Below are 27788 nucleotides of genomic sequence, written 5' to 3' on the forward strand. Positions count from 1 at the left end.
CCGCGCCAGCTCCGGGAAGCGGCGGGACCCAAGAAAGGACTAGAAGCGAGATAGATTGTGCTGAGTGAGAAACGAGATCAAGCAATAGGAGAATTCCAGTAGGGGTCGTGCTGTAAGACCGGAGCAACACCCTACTGAGGCACACTACCGGTGGCCGGAACGCCGAGGGAGTATTATAACATTCAGCTTCAAGCAATACTCTAAACAGCGGCAGGACAGTCAGTTTAAGGCGGGCTGTCTAACTCAAATCACCTATGAAGTCTTGGGAGGCAATTGCGGGAGAGGGGCGTCTCTAGGGTCCCGGAAGAACTCCAGGCCTACCCGTCAAACGGGTGCCGTTCCTACCCGAACCTCAGGGAGGGACGGAGGATTAGCAGAACATCATCTAATCGAGTTGTGAGGGAACATCAGAAACAGACACAACAGTTGTGGGGTACTTTCCGTAAGCACAGCAGGGAAGGACTACAACACATAGCGCTAGGGGGAAGGCACAGATTTCCTCCTGTGAAGAGAACTCTGGAAGTGTCATTGGACCGGCCGGACTTGCGTAGCCTGGTGAGCCGTATTCTGGACTGAGGACTCAGAGATCTTCAGTAAAGAGGTAAAGAGACTGCAACCTGGTGTCCTCGTTATTTACCGCGACCTGCACCCCACAACTGCACCGTTACAACACCACTTATTGCACCGGACGTCCCCCACTGACAGACAGGGCCACGGACCGGGTCTAGCCACCGTGACAACCCCAGGACTGAGACCCAGAGGCCCGGCTCCGGGCACCCCTCGGCCCTGCGGCGGTGTGGGGGCGCTCCAAACTTGGCGTCACGAACAGGATCTACTTAAGCCTGAAGAATCAGGTCATGTGTGCCTTGGAACTGTGATTTATCGTGCTTGGACTGTGCTTTATTACAAGGACTGTGTGTTGCCACTTGCCGCCAGAAGTTCCCGCCAAAACCGCCGCCATTACAGCACTAAGGAGAGCGCAGGAGAAGAAGAAGGGCGTGGAAGTGGGCGTGAACAAGCTGAAGAGCGCGAAAGACAATGGCCGCCCAGTCTAAATATCTCGGCCCCTTGAGGACGTGTCCGTCAGCAGCCGAGATCCGCCTCCTGATCCTTAATGGTGGGCAGAGACAACGAAAACGAAACCGCCCACGAAGGAGAGAGCGGGAAAAGGACCAGGAAGAAGAATTCAGCGACATGGAGGACGCCATGGCCAGCCGCCCGGAGCCGGAGCGTGGGGTCGGAGCCGAGGACTCCCCCAGCTACCCGGAGAGGCACCGCAGCCAGACCTCCACAGTTGACGCTGACCTCCTGCAGACCGGAGCGGACGGGCTGATCCATCAACCCCGGCGGATGCAGCTGAGCACTGAGGCCGGGTGGAAGAAGACCATCATCGGGAGCCTCGCCAGACGTCTGTCGGCAGCCTCGTCTGGTCCGGAGCAAGAAAGAAGTTCCAGCGCTCCGAAGCCAGAAAGCAAGGCCCTGCCGGAAAGCGAGGTACTGCAAGCAGAGATGACAGCGTCGCAGCACAAGGCCCTGCAACCAGTGCTACAGGCCGCAGTGGAGACGGAGCAGACCGGCACCGGAGGGACCGCATCTGAAGCAGGTATGAAGGACGACCCTGCCCTGACGACCGACACCACTCCAGTGACTGCTAGTGCCACAGCTGCTGACTCCGTTCCAGTGACTGATCTTGCAGCAGCCGCTACCTCTGCTGCAGCAAATGCCCCTACTCAAGCTGCGCAGACCTCCATCGCTGCGCATGATTTAACTGTACATGAGAGACGGATTAACGGCGTGTGTCCAGCACTAGGTGCAACCCTGGACTTCACCCTTCCCGGGCCAAGAGGGGTTAAGTGCCAGGTGCAGCCCTGGAAGCCGTTCAACTAAGCCTCGGAAACCTGAACTGTAAATAGTTAACTGTTTATTTCCTTGCTATTTTGCTGCTAAAACCCGTCCTGGGTTAACTCTTAAAGGGATCCCTTTGTTTACCCGGGATCCCTATTGCTTTTTATTTTTGCTTTCACTTTCGTTTTTGCTTTTTGTTCCACAATGTTATAAGAACTGCCGTAATCATGAACAATGCATGATACAAACTTCCTGTATATAGTTTGCACCTTCTTAAAGGCGCTTCCTACTGGTCTTACTTGGAAAGAGACTCTTTGTGAAGATACCACACTGGAACTTTTGATGAGTATGGACTGGTAGCTTGAGAAGATACGCTACCTCACAGAGACTTGGTCCTCTCTTAAAGGGGATGTTCATTTGTCACGCTTCGATAGTAATATTGCTTAAGATGAGTAGCAATAATGTCTTGACCAAAGGAAATGATGATAATGTTTATATGAGAAAAGTTATATGTGTTTAACTGGTTAAATGTGAAGAAATATTGATAATGTGCTCTGAGAAGTGAAAGGTGAAAGATAGAAGAAGGATGCAGTGGGCCCGTAGAGATAGATGGGGTGTCCAGCATGCAGGAAAGGAAGAAAGATAATGAGAAGGCTTAATGTTCGATAGAAAATGTTTTGATAATGCTGATAGAAAGTTAGGATAGAAGGTAAACCCTGAGTCCTCATAGGAGTCATGTAGAGATGGCTCAGTGCTCTCAAACTGAAAGTATGTTATGTTCTATACTGTGTATAGTAGTTGAAAAGGCAGTAGGCCCTGGCTGAACGGGGCGGTCCTGTAGCAGAAAGGAGAGGCAGTAGGTCTGGTGCCAATAGGACAGGCGGTCCTGCAGATCCAAAGTAGGAGAATGAGAAAGTTAAAATGCCTTATAATGTGATTATAGGAAGGTCTTTAGTGGATAAAGAGTGCACGTCCTTAAAGGCAAAGTTAAATTATTGTTCAATAATGTTTGCACTTAGTAGAATACCCGGTTGGGTAAGAAAAGTTAATTATAGCATGTTGCTATGATATTTTTGCCATGTTTGTAACGTTCAAGTGTCCTTACCTCCCATAAAGGGAAGCCTGTTCAAGTATACTTATTGTCATTGCACTCAACAAAATTGTATGTCTTTTTGCTAACTTGTATTGTTGTTTTCTTCCCAGTCCCGGAGTACTGTGTTTAACCAGGGGGGAGTGCAGCGCCCCAGAGTCCTGGTCGTTGCAGTACTGTGGCTCCGCCACTATGGGGAGCCATGGTGCGTCCGATGGCACTGAAGGAGTTCATCTGACCAGGTATCACAGACACCAATACATTTCACAGCCGGGCCTCCGGGGGGAGCTAAGGGTTCTATTCATTAGGCCACTCCCCACCATAGTGGGTAAACTGGGGGTCAGGCAGGAAGTTAGATGAGAAAGCTGACTGGATTGGACGAAGCAACACCTAGTGGCAGAGGGTGTTGTGGAGGAAGAGACAGTAGGGTCTCTGTCAGGGGTGGGATCCTGACAGAGGCTTGGCATTGAAAAGAACGTAACGGGTCCGCGCCAGCTCCGGGAAGCGGCGGGACCCAAGAAAGGACTAGAAGCGAGATAGATTGTGCTGAGTGAGAAACGAGATCAAGCAATAGGAGAATTCCAGTAGGGGTCGTGCTGTAAGACCGGAGCAACACCCTACTGAGGCGCACTACCGGTGGCCGGAACGCCGAGGGAGTATTATAACATTCAGCTTCAAGCAATACTCTAAACAGCGGCAGGACAGTCAGTTTAAGGCGGGCTGTCTAACTCAAATCACCTATGAAGTCTTGGGAGGCAATTGCGGGAGAGGGGCGTCTCTAGAGTCCCGGAAGAACTCCAGGCCTACCCGTCAAACGGGTGCCGTTCCTACCCGAACCTCAGGGAGGGACGGAGGATTAGCAGAACATCATCTAATCGAGTTGTGAGGGAACATCAGAAACAGACACAACAGTTGTGGGGTACTTTCCGTAAGCACAGCAGGGAAGGACTACAACACATAGCGCTAGGGGGAAGGCACAGATTTCCTCCTGTGAAGAGAACTCTGGAAGTGTCATTGGACCGGCCGGACTTGCGTAGCCTGGTGAGCCGTATTCTGGACTGAGGACTCAGAGATCTTCAGTAAAGAGGTAAAGAGACTGCAACCTGGTGTCCTCGTTATTTACCGCGACCTGCACCCCACAACTGCACCGTTACAACACCACTTATTGCACCGGACGTCCCCCACTGACAGACAGGGCCACAGACCGGGTCTAGCCACCGTGACAACCCCAGGACTGAGACCCAGAGGCCCGGCTCCGGGCACCCCTCGGCCCTGCGGCGGTGTGGGGGCGCTCCATATAGACACACACATACTCATGCATATACTCACTCTTTTCTTCATCATAGGGTTGTGCAGTCTGAGGAGCCCTCCTGTTCAGCCCTGTACACTTTCCCCATCCTGAACACTGAACTACTGGGAACATTACAGGAGGGAGAGGGCTGCTGTGTGTGAATAGCAGCCACAGAGGGGAATGTGCTGTAAGGGTATGTGTCCACGGGCCGGATTACATCCGGATTAGCTGCGGATTGAACACTGCGTACAACCGCAACGTTCAACCCGCAGCGTCCAGATGTTACAGCATAGTGGAGGGGCCCTGCATCTACGAACATGCGGCACGTCTTTTTAGAATGCAGCATGTCTGTTTACCTTGCGGTGACGCTCCGTCGCCGCAAGGTAAATAACAGGGTGCTATGTATGGGGTGCGAAGATTATGGATGTGTGCAATGAACACATCCGGAATCACTGCGTGTACAGAAGGGGGCGGCACTTTGGGGGTAGGGGGTTTTCCGCTCTCTCCAAAGCGCCGACAATCCGGACCGTGGACACACACTCTGAGGTTTCTCCCCCTGTCCTCAGTGATTTATCTGCTCTCTCCTCAGCCCTCACACATACCTGACCCCGCTCACCTCTTCCCTTTCTCCATTGGTGACAGACACTGTGCAGTCGCTCTGCACATAGACGAGGAAATCTCTCTTGTAACTGGCGCTAAAGAGGAGGAGCAGGCAGGAGGAGATACACAGACAATCACAGACAAGCACCGTGCACGGCTGGGCCACGTTCACACATTGAGTGTTTGGTGAGGTTTTTGCCTCAGTATTTGTAAGCCAAAACCAGGAGTGGGTGATAAATATAGAAGTGGTGACGTGTTTCCATTATACTTTTCCTCTGATTGTTCCACTCCTGGTTTTGGCTTACACATACTGAGGTAAAAAAAACTCACCTAAAACTCACCAAATACCCAATGAGTGCACATGGCCTTAGTGGTCGCTCACACGAGCGTATAACACGGACGAGTGCTATGCAAAGTTTTATCTGATAGCACTAGGCCAAATGTTATATTATGAGACAGTGCAGATCTGTGATAATTTCCTCATGCCGCTTCGGCATACTGTGGGTGGCTCCAATATTCAGACGATTAGCAACCCATACAAGTCTATAGGTGCCTATGAACCATCGGACAGCACTCAGTTGTAATCCAAGTGCAGTCCGATGTACAGACAATGGAGAAGATTGAGAAATTGTGTTCTCCATCTTCTCTGCACCTGTTATGCGATTCTCCCATGTGAAAGAATCAGATCACACAGATGACACTAGGGTCAAACTCTGACAGTGTTTGAGCTGAGTATCATTAGCATAATTGGCCGATTCTCTCGCATGAGAGAATATACGCCAGTGTGAGTGAGCCCTTAGGCTTTTTTCCAGGTCACCACCTGACAGCACACCGGAGGACGTCCTTCTTATCCGTCATGGGACATGAACTAAGAGAGGTTAAAAGGACCCTCCCCCTACCACCCTTCAGTGTTTTTCCTGTCCCATGATGGATAGGAGCGGACGAGAGGAAGACTGACCGTTCTGTGCGGGAGGTGTGGATCGAGGGTGCTCAGCTTCTCCCTTCCCGCCATGAGGCACCCGCAGGCCGACACCCGCCCAAGGGTCCCTCTGCCTACCAGTGCAGTGCTGCTCCTGGTCCAAGGGTCGCTTCCACCTGCCAGGGGATCTCGACCCTTCCGTCGCGCCCCCTGTGGTATCGATGCCCGGAACGCCTCTGCTGATCGTGGATCTCCGTGCGGTCTTCCCGGGGGAACTCTGTTGATGATACACCGCTCTCAAGTTCCGGCCGCACGTTACTTCCGGTTCGCGGCTGAGGGGGGCGGGTGGCGCTTTTCTCCATGGAGAACACTTCTGGAGCTGTCGGTTCACGCGGGAGCATCACATCCAGGAAGCATAAAGGTATGAGGGGCTGTGGTGTATGCGATCCTCAATCTACCATGGAGGACGCATCCAGATCTGATGCAGGGCAGGAGTTCCTAGGACATGTCCCCTCCTTACCAGAAAAGACCATAAAGAAGCCCAGCAGAAATAGAAAATGTCCTATTTGTGCAGCTAAGCTGAAGGAAGCCTGGCAGAAACCCCTATGTGAGGCATGCACCTGCAAGATTGTAGGAGAAGAGCATGCTTCTCTTATGTCTAATATGAGAGCCATTATAAGGGAGGAAGTTCAAGCCTCTGTGTCAGGCTTGGTTCCCCCTCAACCACCACCTTCTGAAAGATCCAGGAAGAGGCTTAGAGAAGAGGTTTCCTCAGTGGACTCGTCCTTTTCTGACTCAGATCCGGAGGAGGAGGAAAGTAAAGAGTTTCCAGAAAGGAAGAAGATACTTGTTTTCTGCTGCCGACACAAGAGAACTTTTAGAGACAGTGAGGCATACTATGCAAATTGAAGAGCCTCAACCGATGTGTTTGGTACAAGATGAGATGTTTGGGGGATTACGCTACCACACTTCTAAGGTTTTTCCGGTAAACTCCCATATCCGCTCTATGATTTTAGAGGAATGGGAGGAGGTGGAAAAAAGACTAACCATTCCCAAGGACTTTAGACTCCGCTTACCTTTTGACCCGGAAGAAGTCAAGGAATGGGTGGACATTCCTAAGATAGACATCCCGCTGGCTAAAATGTCCAAAAGGACGTCAATTCCTTTTGAAGACTCCTCTAACCTAAAAGATCCCATGGATAGGAAGGCAGATGGCCTTTTAAAAAGGACCTGGGAAAGTTCAGCGGCAATCATAGGAGCTAATATTGCGGCGACATCAGTGGCTCGCTCCTTACACATGTGGATAGATGATCTCCAAGATCAGTTGTCAGCTAAAACTCCTAGGGAAACTATTTTAAAATCTCTCCCTCTGTTAAAACTAGCAACCACTTTTTTAGCAGATGCTTCTGCAGAATCAGTAAGGTTTGCCGCTAGGAGTCAATCCCTATCTAATACAGCCAGAAGAGCTATTTGGCTCAAGAATTGGTCAGGAGATATGCATTCTAAAAACAAACTGTGTTCTACGCCCTTTTCAGGGGGCAGAGTCTTCGGACCGGTCCTCGATGATATTTTGGAAAAGGCCTCAGATGTAAAGAAAGGGTTCCCTGAAGATAAGCCTAAAAGATTTCAGCCCTTTCGTAGACCCCGTTATAGTCAAAAACCAGATTACAGGGGAAAAGGGAAACGGGAAAAAGGAAACAGGGTAGATGGAGTTATCAAAGAGGGGAAGAGAGCAGGTTCAAAAACAAAGACTCAAGCTACTCAAGTTCGGGGTCTAACTACCGGAGAAAATGACGCCATCAGAGTAGGGGTCCGGCTATCCGAGTATCTAGGGGGATGGTGGAAAGTTACCACAAGCCCGTGGGTCTTACAGGTGGTATCACAGGGGTACAAGATAGAATTTATGTCTCTACCTCCCGAAAGATTCTTGGTCTCCAGCGCCCATCTAAATTCAGCATCCCCCATGTGGTCAGACATCCAGGACCTCCTGGACATGGCAGCAATTGTTCCGGTACCACCTCAAGAAGAGCGCAGAGGTCACTACTCGAATCTCTTCTCAATAATAAAACCACTGGGAGAGTCAAGAATGATAATAAATTTAAAATACTTAAACAAATGGGTAATATACAAAAGATTCAAAATGGAGTCAATTCGGTCAACTATTCCCCTTCTAGGAAGAGGAGTGGTAATGTGTACTCTGGATCTAAAGAGTGCATATTACCATGTGCCAATTCACCCAGACCATCAAAAGTTCTTAAGATTTGGGGTAAAAATGGAGGGAATAATCTACCATTACCAATTCCGCTGCCTGCCCTTCGGTCTAGCGTCAGCCCCCAGAGTTTTTACGAAAATCAAGATAGAAGTCGTGGCCTATCTAAGAAATCAGGATATTATGGTGGTCCCTTACTTAGACAACTTTCTAATTGCAGCAGACTCCACAGTCCAGCTCAGGGTCAACTGTCAATCCCTCATCTTTACACTGGAAAGTCTAGGATGGATCATAAACTGGACAAAGTTGGATCTGGTACCCAAGTCAAAAATAAAATTCTTGGGAGTCATGCTGGATTCGGATGCAAGAATGTCTTACCTACCAGAGAAGAGGCTAAAGGGCATAATAGCAAAAGTCCATCAATTTACCCGAAGCCGGAATTCTATCAGAGACGCAATGAAGGGTTTAGGACTCATGACAGCCTGCATTCCTTGCGTGAGCTGGAGCCAATTTCATTCTCGGTGACTACAGCAGGAGGTCCTTGCGTCTTTGAACAGAAAACAAAACTCGCTAAGTCAGAAACTAAGACTCTCTCTTCAGGTCAGAACATCCTAAGTGTATGTGTCCACGTTCAGGATTGCATCAGGATTTGGTCAGGATTTTTCATCAGTATTTGTAAGCCAAAACCAGGAGTGGTTGATAAATGCAAAAGTGGAGCATATGTTTCTATTATACTTTTCATCTAATTGTTCCACTCCTGGTTTTGGCTTACAAATACTGATGAAAAATCCTGACCAAATCCTGATGCAATCCTGAACGTGGACACATACCCTTAAAATGGTGGACGCTTCCCACAAATCTTCGGGTTGGTGTGCCATGGATTCAAAATCCAAGTATATCAGTTACAACAGACACAAGCCAGCAGGGCTGGGGAGGCCACGTCCAGGGAAGGTACTTCCAGGGACATTGGGGAAAGAAGGATAGCAGGAAATCATCGAACTACAGGGAGCTACATGCAGTCTGGAAGGTCCTAGCAGCCGCCCAGTCCCTGATAAAGAACAGACATATAAAAGTCTTTTCGGACAATACAACAACTGTAGCATACCTTCGTCATCAGGGCGGTCCAAGACATCTGGCTTTGCAAGGTTTGGCGGAACAGGTCTTCAGATGGGCGGAAAAGTCTGTACTGTGAATCTCGGCAGTACATCTGGAAGGTTCCAAAAATCAGTTAGCGGACTTCCTAAGCAGGAGAACAGTGGTCCCGACAGAGTGGGAACTCAACAACGAAGTCTTCAACAGTCTCTGTCATCGCTTGGGGAAGCCGGAGGTGGATCTGTTCGCTACCAAGCGGAATGCCAAAGTCAGAACCTTCTACTCTCTAAATCCGTGGGAAAGCCCGGCAGGGATCGATGCTTTCTCACATCCCTGGAGCAACGGTTTACTGTATGCATTCCCTCTGTCAACATTGATTCCAAAAATGCTCAGGAAAATCTGCGAAGACAGGTCCAAAGTTATTCTTATAGCACCCCATTGGACGAAGAGGAGTTGGTTCCCCTTACTAAAGAAGTTATCAGTAGAGAAACCCCTCCTGTTACCGGAAAGAAAGGATCTTCTTCATCAAGGCCCAGTTCTACACCAGAACCCGGAGGCTCTTAGGTTGGCAGCCTGGATCCTGAACGGCAGGTCCTAAGAACAAAAGGACTATCGGATGATGTTATCTCGACCCTCCAAGCCAGTAGAAAACCTGTGACATCGGCTATCTATACGAAAATATGGAAACGATTTTGCAGTTTTTGTGAGGAGATGACAGTTGACACTGACCATCCTAATATTCCCAAGATCCTTGATTTTCTGCAGTCAGGTTTCAGGAAAGGGCTTAGGCCTAGTACGTTGAGGGTACAAATAGCAGCCATGAGTGTGTTCTATGATTTCCCTCTATCTACTCATCCCTGGATTAGTCGATTTTCTAGGGCAGTCCAGAGACTTAAACCTTTAATTAGGAGATCGGTGCCACCGTGGGATCTTAACCTAGTCCTTAATGTTCTATGCGAACAGCCATGGGAGGTAGCGGGGGACATAGACATCAGTAAGCTTTCCCTAAAAACAGCATTTTTAGTGGCGATAACGTCGGCAAAAAGATTGGGGGAATAACAGGCTTTATCAGTACAGAACCCGTACTTACAAACGTTCAATGATAGACTAGTCTTAAGACTCAACCCAGCCTTCACCCCTAAAGTTGTCTCAGATTCCAATATGAATCAGGAAATCATCCTGCCATCGTTTTGTCAGTTCCCTAAAAATCAGAAGGAAAGGTATTTTCATAATTTGGACGTTAGGGAAACGGTGCTCAGGTACCTTGATTTAACTAGACCCTGGAGACAGGATAACAAACTGTTTGTCCAGTTCAGAGGCCCAAATAAGGGGAAAAAGCATCTAAAGCTACCATTGCGAGGTGGATTAGATCTACAATCAGTTTAGCTTATGAAGTACGGGGGAAAATCTCCCCAGTTAACCTTAAGGTACCTTCACACGAAGCGACGCTGCAGCGATAGCGACAACGATGCCGATCGCTGCAGCGTCGCTGTTTGATCGCTGGAGAGCTGTCACACAGACCGCTCTCCAGCGACCAACGATGCCGAGGCCCCCGGGTAACCAGGGTAAACATCGGGTTGCTAAGCGCAGGGCCGCGCTTAGTAACCCGATGTTTACCCTGGTTACCAGCGTAAAAGTAAAAAAAACAAACAGTACATGCTCACCTGCGCGTCCCCCAGTGTCCGCTTCCTGACACTGACTGAGCTCCGGCCCTAACAGCACAGCGGTGACGTCACCGCTGCTTTCACTTTCACTTTAGGGCCGGCGCTCAGTAAGTGTCAGGAAGCAGACGCTGGGGGACGCGCAGGTGAGCATGTACTGTTTGTTTTTTTTACTTTTACGCTGGTAACCAGGGTAAACATCGGGTTACTAAGCGCGGCCCTGCGCTTGGTAACCCGATGTTTACCCTGGTTACCAGAGTAAAACATCGCTGGTATCGTTGCTTTTGCTTTCAAACACAACGATACACAGCGATCGGACGACCAAATAAAGTTCTGGACTTTATTCAGCGACCAGCGACATCACAGCAGGATCCTGATCGCTGCTGCGTGTCAAACGAAACGATATCGCTAGCGAGGACGCTGCAACGTCACGGATCGCTAGCGATGTCGTTTCGTGTGAAGGTACCTTTAGGGCCAATTCATCTAGGACCATGGCCACGTCGTGGGTGGAGAAAGGTGGGGCTTCGGCAGAACAAATCTGCAGTGCTGCATCCTGGTCCAGACTTAGTACCTTTTCGAAACATTACAAGCTAGATGTAGTATCTGCTCAGTTAGCTTTTGGTAGAAAGGTACTTCAAGCAGTAGTCCCACCCTAGATACCATTCTCCTTTGGTATTTCTCCAGTGTGCTGTCAGGTGGTGACCTGGAAAACAGTAATTAGACCTACTGGTAATTGTATTTCCAAGAATCCATCCTGACAGCACTATTAGTTCCCTCCCTAATGAATGTTTTTGATACTCATGTGATGTAACATTTGTATGACTGGTTAATTTGTTATAATAAACCTTATTTTTGTATCCATCTAAAGGTGTTACTTTGAAAAGCACTGAAGGGTGGTAGGGGGAGGCTCCTTTTAACCTCTCGTGTTTCCTGTCCCATGACGGATAAGAAGGACGTCCTCCGGTGTGCTGTCAGGATGGATTTCTGGAAATACAATTACCGGTAGGTCTAATTACCGTTTTTTTTTTTCAATAAACTTTATTTGTAAACATAGCCACGCACACAAGAAGGATGTGCCTAAGATTCAGGAGATTTGGGGCAGTGCACTTCTGATCGGTGGCACAGGCCCCAGATCTAAGTGCCTATTGATGCCCCTGACTTAAATATTTATAATAAAGACCCGAGTACAGCCGTTATTAGGGGGCTGATACAGCACATTATGGGGGTTCCTTCTTTCAGGTTCCCTTATATTATTGTTCAGGTTCCCCCTGCTTTCAATGTCTTGTAAAAGTAAGATGTTGCAGTTATTTCAGCTTTCTATCTATCTGCTCATGAGGCTGAAATCAATGGGTAGTAAGTCAAGAAAAATGATTCAAGACAATGTAGGACATGATTGCATTTTGGCCATGATTTTTTTTAATAATAAATGTATTGTCTGGAATTGTGTAAAATAGTAAAGCTCCAGCGCCACCATTCTGGTAGTCTGTGTGTTGTGGAGACATTATACCACTTCCATTGATAGGGCAATGATGAAACAAACTCCTACTTTATGACCAGGGCACTGCTGCTTTGGTCAGTACCCTGCAGTGAATGGTAGTGTGACACCCCAGGGATCCGGTTGTCACGGTGGTATTGCCTGCCTCCCAGGGAGCGTGATGCCATGTCTGGAAGCGAAAAGGAATCCCCTTAGCAGGTAACACTAGCATACAACACTTTCCTGACTCCAGGCCAGAAGGGGGAGCTCTAGACCCAGTTTCAGGGTAGCTTCCCTATAAGTTCTGGCTTGGAGGAGGAGTTAGGGTCAGTCTGTGTGAGACAGTGATAGGAGAGGAAGCAAGAGGAGAGAGAAACTGGGAGTGCAGCTGCGATTGAGCTCACTCCCAGGATAGAGCGCAAGAAACTGGACACCGGGGTCCGGGGTTGTGTGGGAACTGTATGCCCCACATCAGAAACCGGAGGGCAGGAGATTGAAGGTCGTCTAGCTACAACAGACACCCGAAGGCACAGCATCAGATTAGAGCCTGGAGTCACCACGAGAGAGGGACACCTGTAAAAAGGGTCTAGCTGCCTGACATGCGGGTAGTGTTCCACCTGAGGGACAGGTTGAGAGAGGGACTGGAATGGAGCAAAAAGCATCAAGAACACAGAATTCAGCGCAGAAAGGAAGGCTTCCAACCCCACCTGGCTAGGGGGATTCCGAACCGCTTCCAGGCTGCCCGAATTTCCAAGATCAGCTGTAATCTGTGGCCTGGACTGCAATTTCACCAGTAAAAGGTAAAGAGACTGCAAATCCTGTGCCCTCCAATTAATTCCTGCACTTCTCCCTCTATCATCCTTTACCAACTGCATCGGAAGCCCTGGGGATTAAGCTCTACCTGTGGGGAGCTATATCAGCTCTGCTGCAATACCATCATCCCCAGTGGACCCCTTTAAGCAGCGTCGGCCATCCCTGGCCGAGTACCACAGGTGGCGTCACGAACAATTATCCCATAAACTCTATTCCCTTTTCCTTTTTCATATTTTATTGGACACCCAGGGCCACGGACTGGGTCATTGCTGCCGTGACACATCCCCTTTACGAACTGGCCTGGTAGTGAGTACCCCATGGTCCTAGCGGGTGCTCCAGTAGGATCCAAAGCAAATCATTAAAATTAAGTAAAACAAAGTATTACTATCAGCAATCCTACTTTTGACTGCGATTTGCTGACAGAAGCAGCAGTGCCCTGATTTTATAGTGGTTGTTATTGTTGGAATATTTTTCTACTTTTTGCTGCTATCATCAGTTGGCCCTAAGTGTGGTTCAGAAGGCTGGATTCTCGTTCCAATGGCAGCAGCAAACTCTCACTACAAGTGAACGACAGATTTGTCCATCGGCTAAGAGCTTTACCCTTTAGAGCTCCCGATTAATACACCCGATGAGAGCGCCCCTTTGTTTGTATTTAGTTTTATTACAATTAGTGATGAACGAACGTTCTCCAATAAAGTGTTTTCTGAGCGTGCTCGTGTGCTAACCAAGTACCTTTAGCGTGCTCGAATAATATGTTTGAGTCCCCTGCTCGACAGCAGCAATACATGCAGGGATTGCCTGTTTGCGAGCTGCGAGACATGCAGCCGCAGGGACTCAAATATATTATTAGAGTATGCTAAAAGTACTTGGTTAGCACCCGAGCATGTAGGATAACACCTTATCCCGTCACGTTCGCTCATCACTACTCATTATCCATCAACCACATGTTAACTATAGTCAAATACTGACCTCAGTGATCACGTGTGCCTTATACATGTCACCACAGGGGGCAGTAAGTGGCTATAGCAGTCATATGAATGAAAGATGTGGCATCGCTGTCGAGGTCCACTGGAGTGGATGACTTAAGGCGTTGGATGCTTGAGCATAGCAGTAATTTGTATTTTATTACTTTAATAACATACAGTATTTCCAGCCTTCACTTCATTTTTTATGACATCTCCTTTATTTCCCAGATTAAACAGTTAAATGTACAAACTGATGTCTAGTAAGAGATCTTTGATTGAATCATTAGAGGTCTGCTTGAATGTGATTTGTTCCACATGTTAATGACATTTCTAAATATGTATCTTTTAAGCGAGGTTCATACGGCCATATTTCATGGTCCACATGTGGACAGCAATGTCCGGACTGATCGGGGGTCTCCTACCTAAATTCACAGACTCTTGTACAGTGTGCCTATGAGGCTGTAGGTTCTGGTGCAATCAGTCCATTCATTCCGGACAGTCAGATACAACCGTCTGATGTCAATTTCATGAACTTTTTTACATTTCATGACATTGTGCTGTATACTCCACGTTAGCATTGAAGTAGTGCCTTGATTGGGCACTTGGGTGTCATACAGGAGGCAGAGGCCCATTGCACTTATAATGTGTGCCAAAGCCCAAATCGGTGAAAAGCTGAACTATTAGGACAAGTCTGGAATACGACGCTTAACCACTTCCATGTTATTAATCTAGTTAATATATTTATAGATATGTCGGACGTCCAGTGATTTTATGGAATGCCCTTGCGATGTATCATTACATGACTAATGTACTCTGTTTTTTCTTTAAGCGCCTTGCTCTCCCCAGAATGTAGTAACCGGGCTGGATTGTACAAGTAATGTAGTCACTGTTTCATGGAACATTAGTTCGGGAGCCGACAGTTACCAATCTGAAGTTATTGGGACAAATGGAGAAAAATCTGTATGCAGCACCACAAATACATCCTGTGACTTTGCTGACTTGAGATGTGGAGCATTATACTTGGTTACCGTTACGGCAAACAATGAGGCCAGCAGTAGTAAGCCCAGTGCACCTATTGAATTTGAAACTGGTAAGGTCTCAATAGTTTAGTATTAACTAATTAATCATTGTTACTTTGTAAGCTGGGAAACCACAAGTGATTTTTAACTGTCAAAAGATAATGTAGAGGCACAGACTCTGATTCCAGTGATGTGTCACTTACTGGGTTGCTTACTGTTGTTTTGATAAGGAACACATGTCAGATTTTAAAATGGGGCTCTGAGAGGTGAAAGCAGGCTTTGGCGACAAGGAGTTAAAAAGTATCTGTATTCTTACACTTTTTCTTTTTAATAGTAGGGTGGGTCCTTATTATCAGCATTGATTGAGGGGTGTAGGGACACAGAAAATGAAGTTATCCAGGCATTTGGATATAAAACTTCACCAATTTATTAGTACGGCATAAAAGGTAACAGATACATTAAAAATATTTTGTATCCAGGTATAAACTGATGTGTCGGACAGAACTGTCCTTACCATAACTAAAGACAGTTCCAGGTGTTGACATACCGCTGGTGCAGCTGCATCGGGGCCCGAGCAGGAAGGAGCCCAAGAAGAAGTAATGGAGGCGCATAATTGATCCCAGAGGCGACGTCAGCATCAGCGCTAGCAGGAGAGGCCGGCCCGCTCTGCTGCACACTACAGACGATTATGCAGAGGGGCCCTGCCTCTCCTGGTAGTGCTGATGCTGCTCTCCGGTCTGATCTGTGTGGAGACGCTGCGCGGAGAACGGAGGGTCACATGGAGCCTCACAATGTGATTCCCTCTGAGTAGATGCCGAAACCCAAGGCATCTACTCAGCACGTGACTGAAACCGAAGGCATCTACTCAGCACGTGACCAAAACCAAAGGCATCTACTCAGCACGTGACTGAAACCGAAGGCATCTACTCAGCACATGACCGAAACCGAAGGCATCTACTCAACACATGACTGAAACCGAAGGCATCTACTTAGCAGGTGACCGAAACCGAAGGCATCTACTCAGCACATGACAGAAACCGAAGGCATCTACTCAGCACGTGACCAAAACCGAAGGCATCTACTCTGGATGTGATCGAAGCTGAAGGCATCTACTCAGCACGTGACTGAAACCGAAGGCATCTACTTAGCAGGTGACCAAAACCGAAGGCATCTACTCAGCACGTGACGGAAACCGAAGGCATCTACTCAGCACTTGACTGAACCTGAAGGCATCTACACAGCACGTGACTGAACCCGAAGGCATGTACACAGCATGTGATTGAAACCGAAGGCATCTACTCAGCACTTGACTGAAACCGAAGGCATCTACACAGCACGTGACTGAACCCGAAGGCATCTACTCAGCACGTGACCGAAACCGAAGGCATCTACTCTGGATGTGATCGAAGCTGAAGGCATCTACTCAGCACGTGACTGAAAGCGAAGGCATCTACTCAGCACGTGACCGAAACCGAAGGCATCTACTCAACACATGACTGAAACCGAAGGCATCTACTCAGCACCTGACTGAAACCGAAGGCATCTACTCAACACATGACTGAAACAGAAGGCATCTACACAGCACGTGACTGAACCTGAAGGCATCTACACAGCACGTGACTGAAACCGAAGGCATGTACACAGCATGTGATTGAAACCAAAGGCATCTACTCAGCACTTGACTGAACCCGAAGGCATCTACTCAGCACTTGACTGAACTCGAAGGCATCTACTCAGCACTTGACCACAATTATGCAAATTACATACATGCAGTCACAAGAATGAGAATTGTGACAGCGTGTGCTCATTACATTGTTATGATTTAGCAGTCCGTAGATGCACAATCTGCCTGGTTAACCCCTTTAACTATACCTTTAGGGTTGGGTTGTATCAGGGCTTATTCAAACAGTTGTAAATTCAGTCAGTGTGATGCCTGTGCTCAAGAGTCATCTCATCAAGCCAATAATTTCTCCCAGGCCTGGCCACCCCCTTCTTGGCATAGGACATAACAGTATGTCTTTTGTTGGGACCCCATGTATGATATGAGCTCTGGAGCTCAGCCTGCACCATACTCAGCTGGTGCAGCCAACACTACACAGCCAACTTCTAGCTGCAACAGCAGCGACTGGAGATCGCTCTCATCACTGCTGTTTACACATTTAAATGCCACTGCCAATAATTGACAATAGCATTTATATGATGTGATAGGCTGTGCACTCATGCAAATGCTCCCATCACCCCCTCTCGGGATTTTGGGGAGGTAGTAGGCTGTCACGGAAATAAAAAAAATAATGTTAACAAATAACGCTATGCAGAGAAAGGAAAAACTAAATGCCATATTTGCTTTTCTTTGGTCACCATATTTCCCCGTAAAACTTAAGATGTTATGTGACACAAACCATTTACATTTTTTTTTAAATATTTTTTCACCACTTAAAGAGAATTGCACATATCTTGTAACCAGTGATTGTCTAGGTCTTGAGATTCTACCAATCGCTCAAAACATCGTTCTGAAGTGTGCTGCTGTTGTAAGCGGCACGTACATAGAGCAGGTGGACCCACAGAATTACTATTCACCCCGTACACTGTTCTATGTGTGTGCTGTCTACAAGAGAAGTGCATTTCATAGAGGGGTTTTGAACAATTGGTGGGGGTCTCAGGACCCAGACTGCCACCAATCACAAGCTGTTTGCAGTGCCTATTCTTTATTTAACAAAAAATAATTGTTATAAGACTAAATAAAATGACAGGGTCACTTTAAAGAACAATAATAATTTTTTTTTTTTACTGGGGATCTAAGAATAAACAGGCGAGTAATTGCTAACTACCTGCCTGTCCTGCCCAGCGACAATCTCTGGTGGCAGACAGTGGTCACAGACTGCTCCTGATGGCGATTCAGTGGCTTGTCGATCATCATGACGATCATCAACAGAGCATCTCAGAAAAAAAAAAAAAGAGATGCTCTGTTGATGTTGTGAAGCAGCAGAATCACAAGCAGAAGCCGTCTATGACCCTCTATACCAGCACTGGGCAGAACAGGCAGGTAGTTACAACATCCTGCCTGTTAGTTACTAGGCACATAGTAAAAAAAAACCCCAAAAAAGAACAGCCTTGGATAATCCCTTAGAGGTTTGAGAAAAAAAAATCAATTTCTTCTAACTACAGTATTATTTCCTCCAATATGTAAAGTAATGGGAGTCTGTAGTACTTGGTAAGTGATATAACCCATCTAAATAAGACATATCGATGGCATGGCTGCTTGTGTTATTCAGTTGTTAAATAAAGAACTTACATTTATTGTTTAGTAATAAATAGCACAATCTATATGTAACTTCCTTGCAGTATGAAGGTGGGGCCCAGAAAGATTTCTTGCACAGGGGTCCTTTGCAGTCTGTGTTCTCCCCCAGAGAGTTCTGTCCGAAATGCGTCGATTTTTGCCTTAAATATTTTTAATGTGACTGGAACATTTTATGCTGTACTATTAAATTGGAGAAGTTTTATATCCGAATGTCTGGATACCTTTGTTTGCTTTGTCGGCATCTCAAGCCAAGCAGGGCTTCTGCTTTCCGTGCCGAGGATCTTCACAGCCAATCTACGGGAGCTGGTAAACTTTGTTCTTATCGTGTAGGGACAGATACCCCACTGACAATGGGAATGGTCGTCCCTAATTATGAATTAATTCCTACATTTACAGGAGGAGTAACAGAGAAACGGCACACTGCAGATACTTCCACATGTCTTATGCTATGGGGAATGCTGGTATTTCATAAAACAGACATGTCTATTCTTTACCACTGACAGGTCCTCTATAAGAAAGTATAATTTGGATACTAAATATCTTATTATTCTCTTTTCCAGCTCCCTGTGTTCCAGTACAAGAAGTACCCAAACTCCTCTGCTACAACAATTCTGCCACCCTGTCCTGGGGTCAAACATCTGGTGCCATCAGATATGTGGCCAATGTGACAGGTCCAAAAGACTTATATTCCTGTGAAACAGAAGATACTGCGTGTGTAATCAATGAGTTAAAATGTGGTCAGACATACGGTGTGACGGTGACTGCCATCAGCAAACAGTGCAGTGGTCTGCCATCTGCCCCTCTTACACTTACTTCTGGTAACACTGAATAAGTTATGTTTTTAAATGGAATCTGTCACCTGGTTTTTGCACCCCATCGGAGAGCGGCATAATGTGGGGATAGAGACCCTGATTGCAGCGATGTGTCACTTACTGGTCTGCTTGTTGTAGTTTTGATAACATCACTATTTTCTCTTCTGCAGATCTAGCAGTTCTCTAAATGCAGAGCTCTGTATAACCCCGACCACATCACTGATTGGTAGCTTTCTGTGTACACTGTGCATAGGCAGAAAGCTGCCAATCAGTGGTTTTAGCGGGGTTGATGAATATGGAGGACTACATGGCTGCAGGTTTTATAGTCTTAGGCTGGGATTACACTTGCAACTGCAATGTGAGAAACTCACGCATCAATACGGGACCGGAGTGTGCAGCTGCATGTATTTCTATGCAGCTGAATGCTCCGGTCTGAACCACCGGCGGCAGTGCTGGGTATTGAGGTGAGAGACTCACGCGAGTTTCTCGCATTGCAGTTGCAAGTGTGACCCCGGCCTTAAAGTGATAATCTCCTGCTGATAAAACTGTAATTTTATCAAAACTACAGTAAAGGTACCTTCACACTGAGCGACTTAACAACGAGAACGACAACGATCTGTGACGTTGCAGCGTCCTGGATAGCGATCTCGTTGTGTTTGACACGCAGCAGCGATCTGGATCCCGCTGCGATATCGTTGGTCGTAGCTGAAAGTTCAGAACTTTATTTGGTCGTTAGATCGGCGTGTATCGTCATGTTTGACAGCAAAAGCAACGATGCCAGCGATGTTTTACATGGAGCTAACAACCTGTGACGACCTGTGAGAACGATAAGTGAGTCACCGCTACGTCACTGGATCGCTCCTGCATCGTTCTGGAGCTGCTGTGTTTGACATCTCTACAGCGACCTAAACAGCGACGCTCCAGCGATCGGCTCGTTGTCTATATCGCTGCAGCATTGCTGAGTGTGACGGTACCTTAAGCACCCCAATAAGTGATACATCACTGGGTCTCTGCCTCTGAATTTTCCTGACCTAAGACAACGTGGCAAAAACCTGGTGTCAGATTCCTTTTAATGATTACTTTTACCATGGATAATACATTTTATATCCAATGAATATCCATTATCATAGGTCCTTGCCAGCCGCAGAATGTGGTCTCCAACATCAACTGCTTCAATCACTCAACCCTTGTAACCTGGGATGAAGCCCCTGGAGCCCTGAGATATGAATCCAGTTTGATATCAGTGGGAGAAGAACGCTCTGAGTGTAATGGTACCGATACGGTCTGTGAAATCACAGGTTTGCAGTGTGGACGGAGCTACAACGTGACGGTGACAGCATTCGGCAATGAATGTCCGAGTGCACCCAGCGCCTCAGCTGAGCTCTACGCAGGTGATCAGACTCAACCAATGAATTGCATAGCTTAATAACGTGGCTGTTTAGCTCCACAGCCATCAGTGGGGTAGCAAGGTACCGTGTTGTGAATTTGCTTTTTGCTCCCTCTAGTGGTTACTAGTTTTTTGACTCTGGTTTTTCTGTCATTCCTTTTATCCGCACCTGGGTCGTTAGTTAGGGGTGTTGCTATATAAGCTCCCTGGACCTTCAGTTCAATGCCTGGCAACGTAGTTATCAGAGCTAGTCTGCTGTGCTCTTGTCTACTGATCCTGGTTCCAGTTATATCAGCTAAGTCTGCCTTTTGCTTTTTGCTATTTGTTTTGGTTTTGTATTTTTTGTCCAGCTTGTTCCAAATCTATATCCTGACCTTTGCTGGAAGCTCTAGGGGGCTGGTGTTCTCCCCCCGGACCGTTAGACGGTTCGGGGGTTCTTGAATTTCCAGTGTGGATTTTGATAGGGTTTTTGTTGACCATATAAGTTACCTTTCTTTATTCTGCTATCAGTAAGCGGGCCTCTCTGTGCTAAACCTGGTTCATTTCTGTGTTTGTCATTTCCTCTTACCTCACCGTCATTATTTGTGGGGGGCTTCTATCCAGCTTTGGGGTCCCCTTCTCTGGAGGCAAGAAAGGTCTTTGTTTTCCTCTACTAGGGGTAGCTAGATTCTCCGGCTGGCGCGTGTCATCTAGAATCAACGTAGGAATGATCCCCGGCTACTTCTAGTGTTGGCGTTAGGAGTAGATATATGGTCAACCCAGTTACCACTGCCCTATGAGCTGGATTTTTGTATTCTGCAGACTTCCACGTTCCTCTGAGACCCTCGCCATTGGGGTCATAACAGTACCGGTGCCATGTCCAGTTATTTAATGTCACAGATATTCCATGTGCTTCGCGATCAAACAACCTATTTTCTCATCTTATAAGAAAACTGTCCAGAGTAGGAACCTCGATAATGCGGGACACCATGCAAATTCTGTTGGGTTTCCTGAAAGAATTGGTGAAATGTATAATTCTACTTATGCTACAAATGCATTGATTATTCTTTTTTTTAGTGCCTTGTGTGCCGACTGAGCTACAAACTAAGGTTGACTGTGGATCTGATTTTGCCATCGTATCTTGGAGTACTGTAGCTGGAGCTGACAATTACACTGCAGTGATCACCGGGCCTCAGATGGAGCAGTATTACTGCCACACCATCAACTCTTCTTGTAACTTCACCCAGCTGTCATGTGGACTCGCTTATCAGGCAACTATTCTGGCAGCTGGAAAGTTCTGCAGCAGTACAGTAAGCTCGGCCATTACCTTTCACACAGGTATGTGGGATGTCATTCAGCCTTTATATGGACCATGTGGGTCATTTCTAAAGGTATAAACTCAACTCCGTGTCTTTGATTTACAACCGGGAATCTTTTTTTTTTTCAGCAATCCTGTTCTCAATACCTATTTACTATACAGGGCTTGGTTGGAATGTTGGAGCTAATAATTATGTCAGGGTCATATATATTAAATGCCAGACTGACCCCACTTTTTATACTAGGTAACATCTACAGTTGTGGCCAAAAGTTTTGAGACTTACACTAATTTCAGTTTTCACAGTTTGCTGCTTCATTGTTGATAGATTTGTTAGTCAGATGTTTTTATGGTTACTGAAGCAAAATTAAAAGCATTTTATGAATTTTCAACCTTTTCTTGATAAATATATCAATTTATGCAAAGACTCAATATTTAAAGCTCTATCCATTATTTTTTTTACAATTCTATAATTCACCTTGATATACTGGATATCATCTTCTGGGCCAAATCCTGACTGATGACTGCCCATTCTTGTCTAATCAGTGCTTGGTGTATATCACCACTTCTGTGATCCACCATGCCAGTGCGTAGAAGGATTCAAAAGTAAGGATCAACCCTGTAAATATTGAGTCTTTGTATAAATTTGATGTATTTGTTAATAAAAGTGTAAAAGCGTATGAAATACTGGCAATTGTAACCATAGAAACATTCGACTAAAAGATCAAAAAACACTGAAGCATCAAAATGTGAAATCCAAAGTTTGTGTCAGTCTCAAAACTTTTGGGCATGACTGTATATACTATAAGTTTTAGTGCAGATGGTAAAGAGACAAACTCACTGAGTCGGTCTGACAGGAAGAGAAGCAGCGTGGTGACCACAGTGAGGAAGATGGAGCGTCTATCATGACCATAGAAACATGAACATATTTCTTTATCGCTTCATTGGGGACACAGGTAACCATGGGTGTATGCTGCTGTCGCTAGGAGGCTGACACTATGCAAAAAAAGGAAAATAGCTCCTTCTCAGCAGTATACACCCACCGACTGGCACAAAGCAGGTCTGACTTTTACTTTTCAGGTTACCTGCTGTGTTTACTAATTTTTTCCAGGATTTTTCCTTTTACAGGGTAACAGGGTGCAGATTTCCCACTCTTGTGTGATCGAGAGAGCAGTATGGTGTCACCCAAATCGTCCACTCTCAGACCTGCAGCACCTAATCCCCTGTCACCTCATGGTGCTTCAGGATGATTCCCGGCGGCTGGTCCTAGTATTTTCCCCACCCCACACCCCTCCTCAGAGCGGTCTGGAGAAAGACGGTGGTCACCGGTGGCGGCCTTCCCCTTGCTTTGTTAGGGGTTGACATTGTAGTCTGCACCGTCTGGACCCAGGACGGTGCAGGAAGAAGGATGCTTTATTCCAGTCACCCTCACCTACCCGGGGCTCCTGACTTCATGCGCAAGGGCAAAGAAGGATTTGGGACTCATGTTTAATGTACGTCCCTGTCCTTTCCGTGGTCCCCATTACAGCACACAGCAGGCGCCGATGCGCCACGGTGCCTGTCCAAGCCATTTCTTTCACATTTAACGGCCGGCTTTGGGCTTTCGTTAACACCCCATTTTCCAGCCACACCCCCCTTCCAGCTCGCTGACCTCTCACCGCGCTCCTTCCTGTTTGCTCATTTTCTTACCCAATGAGATGGCTCTCTCTGTCTTCCGGCCATACCTGGCCACATTCCCCTGTGATCACGTCAAGCCCGCATTTTTCTCCATACACTTTTAGGCCTGTAACAGGGCCTCTCCTCCTTGGCCAGTACACGCCCTCCAAGTGCCAGCCAATTAACGGGTGGATCCCTTACAGAGCATCACCAGCCAGTATATCGGCCGACCATGCCTCCCACAGTGTTTGATGCTTAGACTCCTCCATCTTCTCCTCTGCAGCGTACTAATAACCTGCACGCTCTGCTCCTTACAGCCACAGCTCTGCAGCCACGAGAGCCTGCAGGGGGACATCAGACCATGCTGCTTCAGCTTGATCATCAATGACATCGGGTAGGCTCTGCCTTTTCTCCTATCCTATTTTTTTTCATTAGACCTCCACAGCAGTATCTTCAAAGCTCCCACTTATGCCCAACTCTAGGGAGGCCTTTTCCTGCTCCACTAAACCTACTATTATTCACTACGCCTGTATCTCCTGTAAAAAGAAGTGGCCCTCAAGTCAGCCCTAACCTTTCTGTCAGTCTTGCAGCCCTTCTATCATGCCTGCATCACAGGAGCCCCCACCGACCGGTACGAGAGCAGACCCCCTCCCCCAGAGTGGGCTGTAGCTATGTCACAATCATTTTCTGACCTGACTAAGGTGTCTCAATCCCTGTTTCAGGTCCTAGAACGCCTACCGAACCTATCTACCGCCACTAGTGCTCCGAACGCCTCTAATGGTGATTCGCATGAACCTGACTACCACCCACATAAGGACAGATAAAGGACTAAATCCAGGAAGTAAGCTCTTTCTAACTCCTCATCCAGTTCTCCGGGCCCTTCTACATCCTCCAGGATGCCCCCCATATCCCACGCCCCCTCTTCAGAGGCGGCTCTGGGGTCTGATCCAGATTTTCAGTCAGACTGAGTCTGACGCGGACCAGAATTCTAAACTACAGGATATGGTTGATAACATTATTTCGGGGATTAACCAAACCCTTAATATTAAAGAAGTCGAGGTCCCTCCCCAGGAACACTCTGTCTCCTTTAAACGAGTAAAATGTCCCTCCCGGACATTCTCCAACCACAGGGAATTTGAAGCAATTGTTTCCATGCACTATGAACACCCTAAGAAGTGCTTCCCAGGGAGGAAGCAATTGAATATTCTTTATCCTTTTAGCCTGGACCTCATTAGCAAATGGACAGAGTCCCTGACAGTCGATCCGCCAGTTTTGCAGCTGTCTTCCAAGACTGTTTTGTCTCTGCCAGACGGATCCTCCCTCAAGGACTCCACTGAGAGACAAATCGAATCCTTGGCTAAGTCAGCTTTTGAAGCGGCCGGCGCCTCCCTCTGTCCCATTTTCACTTACACCTGGGTAACAAAATCCATTTCTACCTGGGCAAGACTGCTTTGTCAGAGTATTCTAGCTCTTTTCCTGATGAGCTAGCTGACATTGCAGACCAGATTGTCCACGCAGGCAAATATCTACTGACACCGTCCTTGTATGCGGCCGCTTGCTCTACACGGGTTAACAGCAACAGTGTTGCTATACACCGAATTCTTTGGCCGAAGGCCTGGAATGCGGATCCACCTTCCAAAAAGTCCCTTACCAGCCTCTCCTTCCAGGGTTCTAAGCTTTTCAGGTACAATCTGGAATAGATAATCTCCAATGCTACCGTCGGTAAGAGCACTTCCCTTACTGAGCCTAAGCCTAAATTCCCATTCACTAGGAAGCGATCCCTCCAGTTTTGCTCTTTTTCACCCCCAGGGACATCCTCCCATCAGGACCGTTCCCAAGCCCAGCAGTAGTGGAGGAAGCTGTCCTTCAAACCAACTCCTCACTGGCGTCCAAGGGGTTGCTCCTCAAAGCCCTCGGCGTCTCACTCCAACAGGTTTTCCTCTACGTGATGGGTCACCCCCACCCGGGAATCCTTCCAGGGTAGGAGGCCAGCTTCCCCTTTTCCGGGTCGCTTAGTTGTCGGTGGTTGACGACGCCTGGGTCAGAGATTGTAACTTCACTCTACAAAATCAAATTTTCTTCAACCCCGGGAAGACGTTTTTTTTTCAGTCCCGGCTTAGGTCCCAGGTTTTTTTTCAGGCCATTTCCTCCCTTCTACGGACAGGGGTAATTGTACCTGTTCACTAATGCTTTTCAGGGTTTTATTCCAATCTTTTTGGAAAGGATGGATCTCTCCATCTTATTCTGGATCTCAAATGGTTGAACCGTCGCGTCCGGATCCGTCATTTCCGGATGGAGTCCCTACGTTCGGTAATCTCCTCTATGGAGCCAGAGAAGTTTCTCTGCTCTGTGGACATTCAGGATGCTTATCTACAAATTCCTGTTTGTGTCCAGCAACAGAGATTTCTCTGGTTCGTGATCCAAGAAGAGCACTGTCAATTCACAACCCTTCCTTTCGGCCTGACCTCTGCCCCCAGAGAATTTACAAAGCTTATGGCAGTTATGGCAATCCTTCGTTCCAGGGGGATATTCATCATCCCTTACCTGGATAATCTCTTGATCAAGGGTCTGTCCTCCCGAGACTGCCATCAGAGTCTCCAGATCACTCTAGACACTCTTGTCTGTCTTGGCTGGATAGTCAACAAGGAAAAGTCCTCCCTGACGACATGATGCCTGATGTTCTTGGGCATGCTGTTTGACACTGCCCATGCCAAGATCTTCCTTGCAGAGGTGCAGCTTTCCTCTCTCCACCTAGAGATCCGTGCTCTGACACACCCATCTCCACATCCCCTGCGACTCTGCATGAGCATACTGGAGAAGATGATTGCTACCATGGAAGCCGTACCCTTTGCCCAGTTCCATACCTGTCCCTTCAGCTGGCCCTCTTATCAGCTTGGGACAGGAGGACCTCTTTCCTGGACCGACCCATTCTGCTGCCTCTCCGAGTGAGGCAGTCCCTGACATGGTGGACCCTCTCCAACTCCATCCTACACGGAAAATCTTTCCTACCTCTCCACTGGCAGGTCGTCATCACCAATGCCAGTCTCCTAGGATGGGGAGAGGTCTTTCTCCATCACATATCACAAGGTTGCTGGAGTTCTCAGGAGGCCACTCTCCCTATCAATTTGCAGGAAATCAGGGCAATTTACCTTTCCCTTCACCACAGGCTCACAGGTCACCCAGTTCTTGTCCAACCACGACCGTGGCATACATAAATCATCAAGGTGGCGTGTACAGCAAGTCAGTCATGGAGGAGGTAACAAGGATCCTGCTTTGTGCGTAATGTCATGTTCACACTATATCAGCCATCCACACAGGGCTGCCACTAGAAATTTCAGGGCCCCATACTGGCAAAATTTCTGGGGCCCCCTTGAGACTCCGCCCAGGCTCCACCCCAGCCCCGCCTCCACGCTCCACCCCTCAAACTGACCACAGTCCCACCGCTCTCTCTTGGAAAAACTCCACTTCTCACCTATCACACATTGACAGTTCCCATCACCAGATCACACATAGCCGGCAGCTTTTTTTTTGGCCAAAAGATTTTTTAAGCCACCAAAATGACAAGGTAGACACTTTTGGCCAGGCCCTACTCTACTGTAACCTATTAAATATTTGTTAAAATATGCAATACAATTTAGGTATATTTTTATTTATTTTTCAATTTTTAAAATGACCTATAATACCACATACAAGGAACAAATACCACAGCACCATGACCAGACACCATATTTTCACCACAGTGACCTATAATACTATCTACAAGGCACAAATACCGCCACACCATGACCAAATGACATATTACCACCACAGTGATCGCATAATATCAAATACAAGGAACAAATACCACAACATCATGACCAGACCACATATTACCACCACATAGTGACTGAATACTACAATACTGATCAATAATAAAAAAAAAACCACAATACTATCACCATAAGTGCCATTATACACAGGAGATCTGTACTTAGTATGCAGTGTCTGTGTAGAGGTAATACAGCGATCGCTGGTGACATTATACACAGGAGCTCTGTATATAGTGTATAGGTAATCCAGTGATCACTGGTGACATTATACACAGGACCTCTGTATATAGTATACAGTGTATAGTGTCAGTGTATAGGTAACACACTGACTCACCAGTGACGTCTCTAGGTGAAGTCCTTCATCTTTCATCCCGCACAGACCGCCATCACTTCATCCAGCCAGGACTCGTCTCTGCAGGAAATAACACAGTTATCTCGAGTTCCACTTGCAGAACACATTACTTAATTTTCCCAACTTCTACATTACACCACATGAAGAAGGCGACATAGTATCATTCTACACAGTAATAGGACCGCCCCCCCATTTAAAACAG

At 47.1% G+C, this 27788-nt stretch overlaps 1 protein-coding gene across 1 annotated transcript in view; it reads left to right on the forward strand.

The window, feature by feature from the left end:
* The window catches only part of LOC143788497 (uncharacterized), a 186738-nt gene that overhangs the window by 50595 nt on the left and 108355 nt on the right, over positions 1 to 27788 (forward strand). Inside the window, exons 11-14 of the mRNA XM_077278193.1 lie at positions 14789 to 15049; positions 18837 to 19094; positions 20219 to 20479; positions 21532 to 21792. Of these exons, the coding sequence (XP_077134308.1) occupies positions 14789 to 15049; positions 18837 to 19094; positions 20219 to 20479; positions 21532 to 21792 (1041 nt within the window). The remainder of the gene's footprint in view (positions 1 to 14788; positions 15050 to 18836; positions 19095 to 20218; positions 20480 to 21531; positions 21793 to 27788) is intronic.

This window comes from Ranitomeya variabilis, chromosome 8 (assembly GCF_051348905.1).
Source record: "Ranitomeya variabilis isolate aRanVar5 chromosome 8, aRanVar5.hap1, whole genome shotgun sequence".
NCBI classification, from domain to species: domain Eukaryota; kingdom Metazoa; phylum Chordata; class Amphibia; order Anura; family Dendrobatidae; genus Ranitomeya; species Ranitomeya variabilis.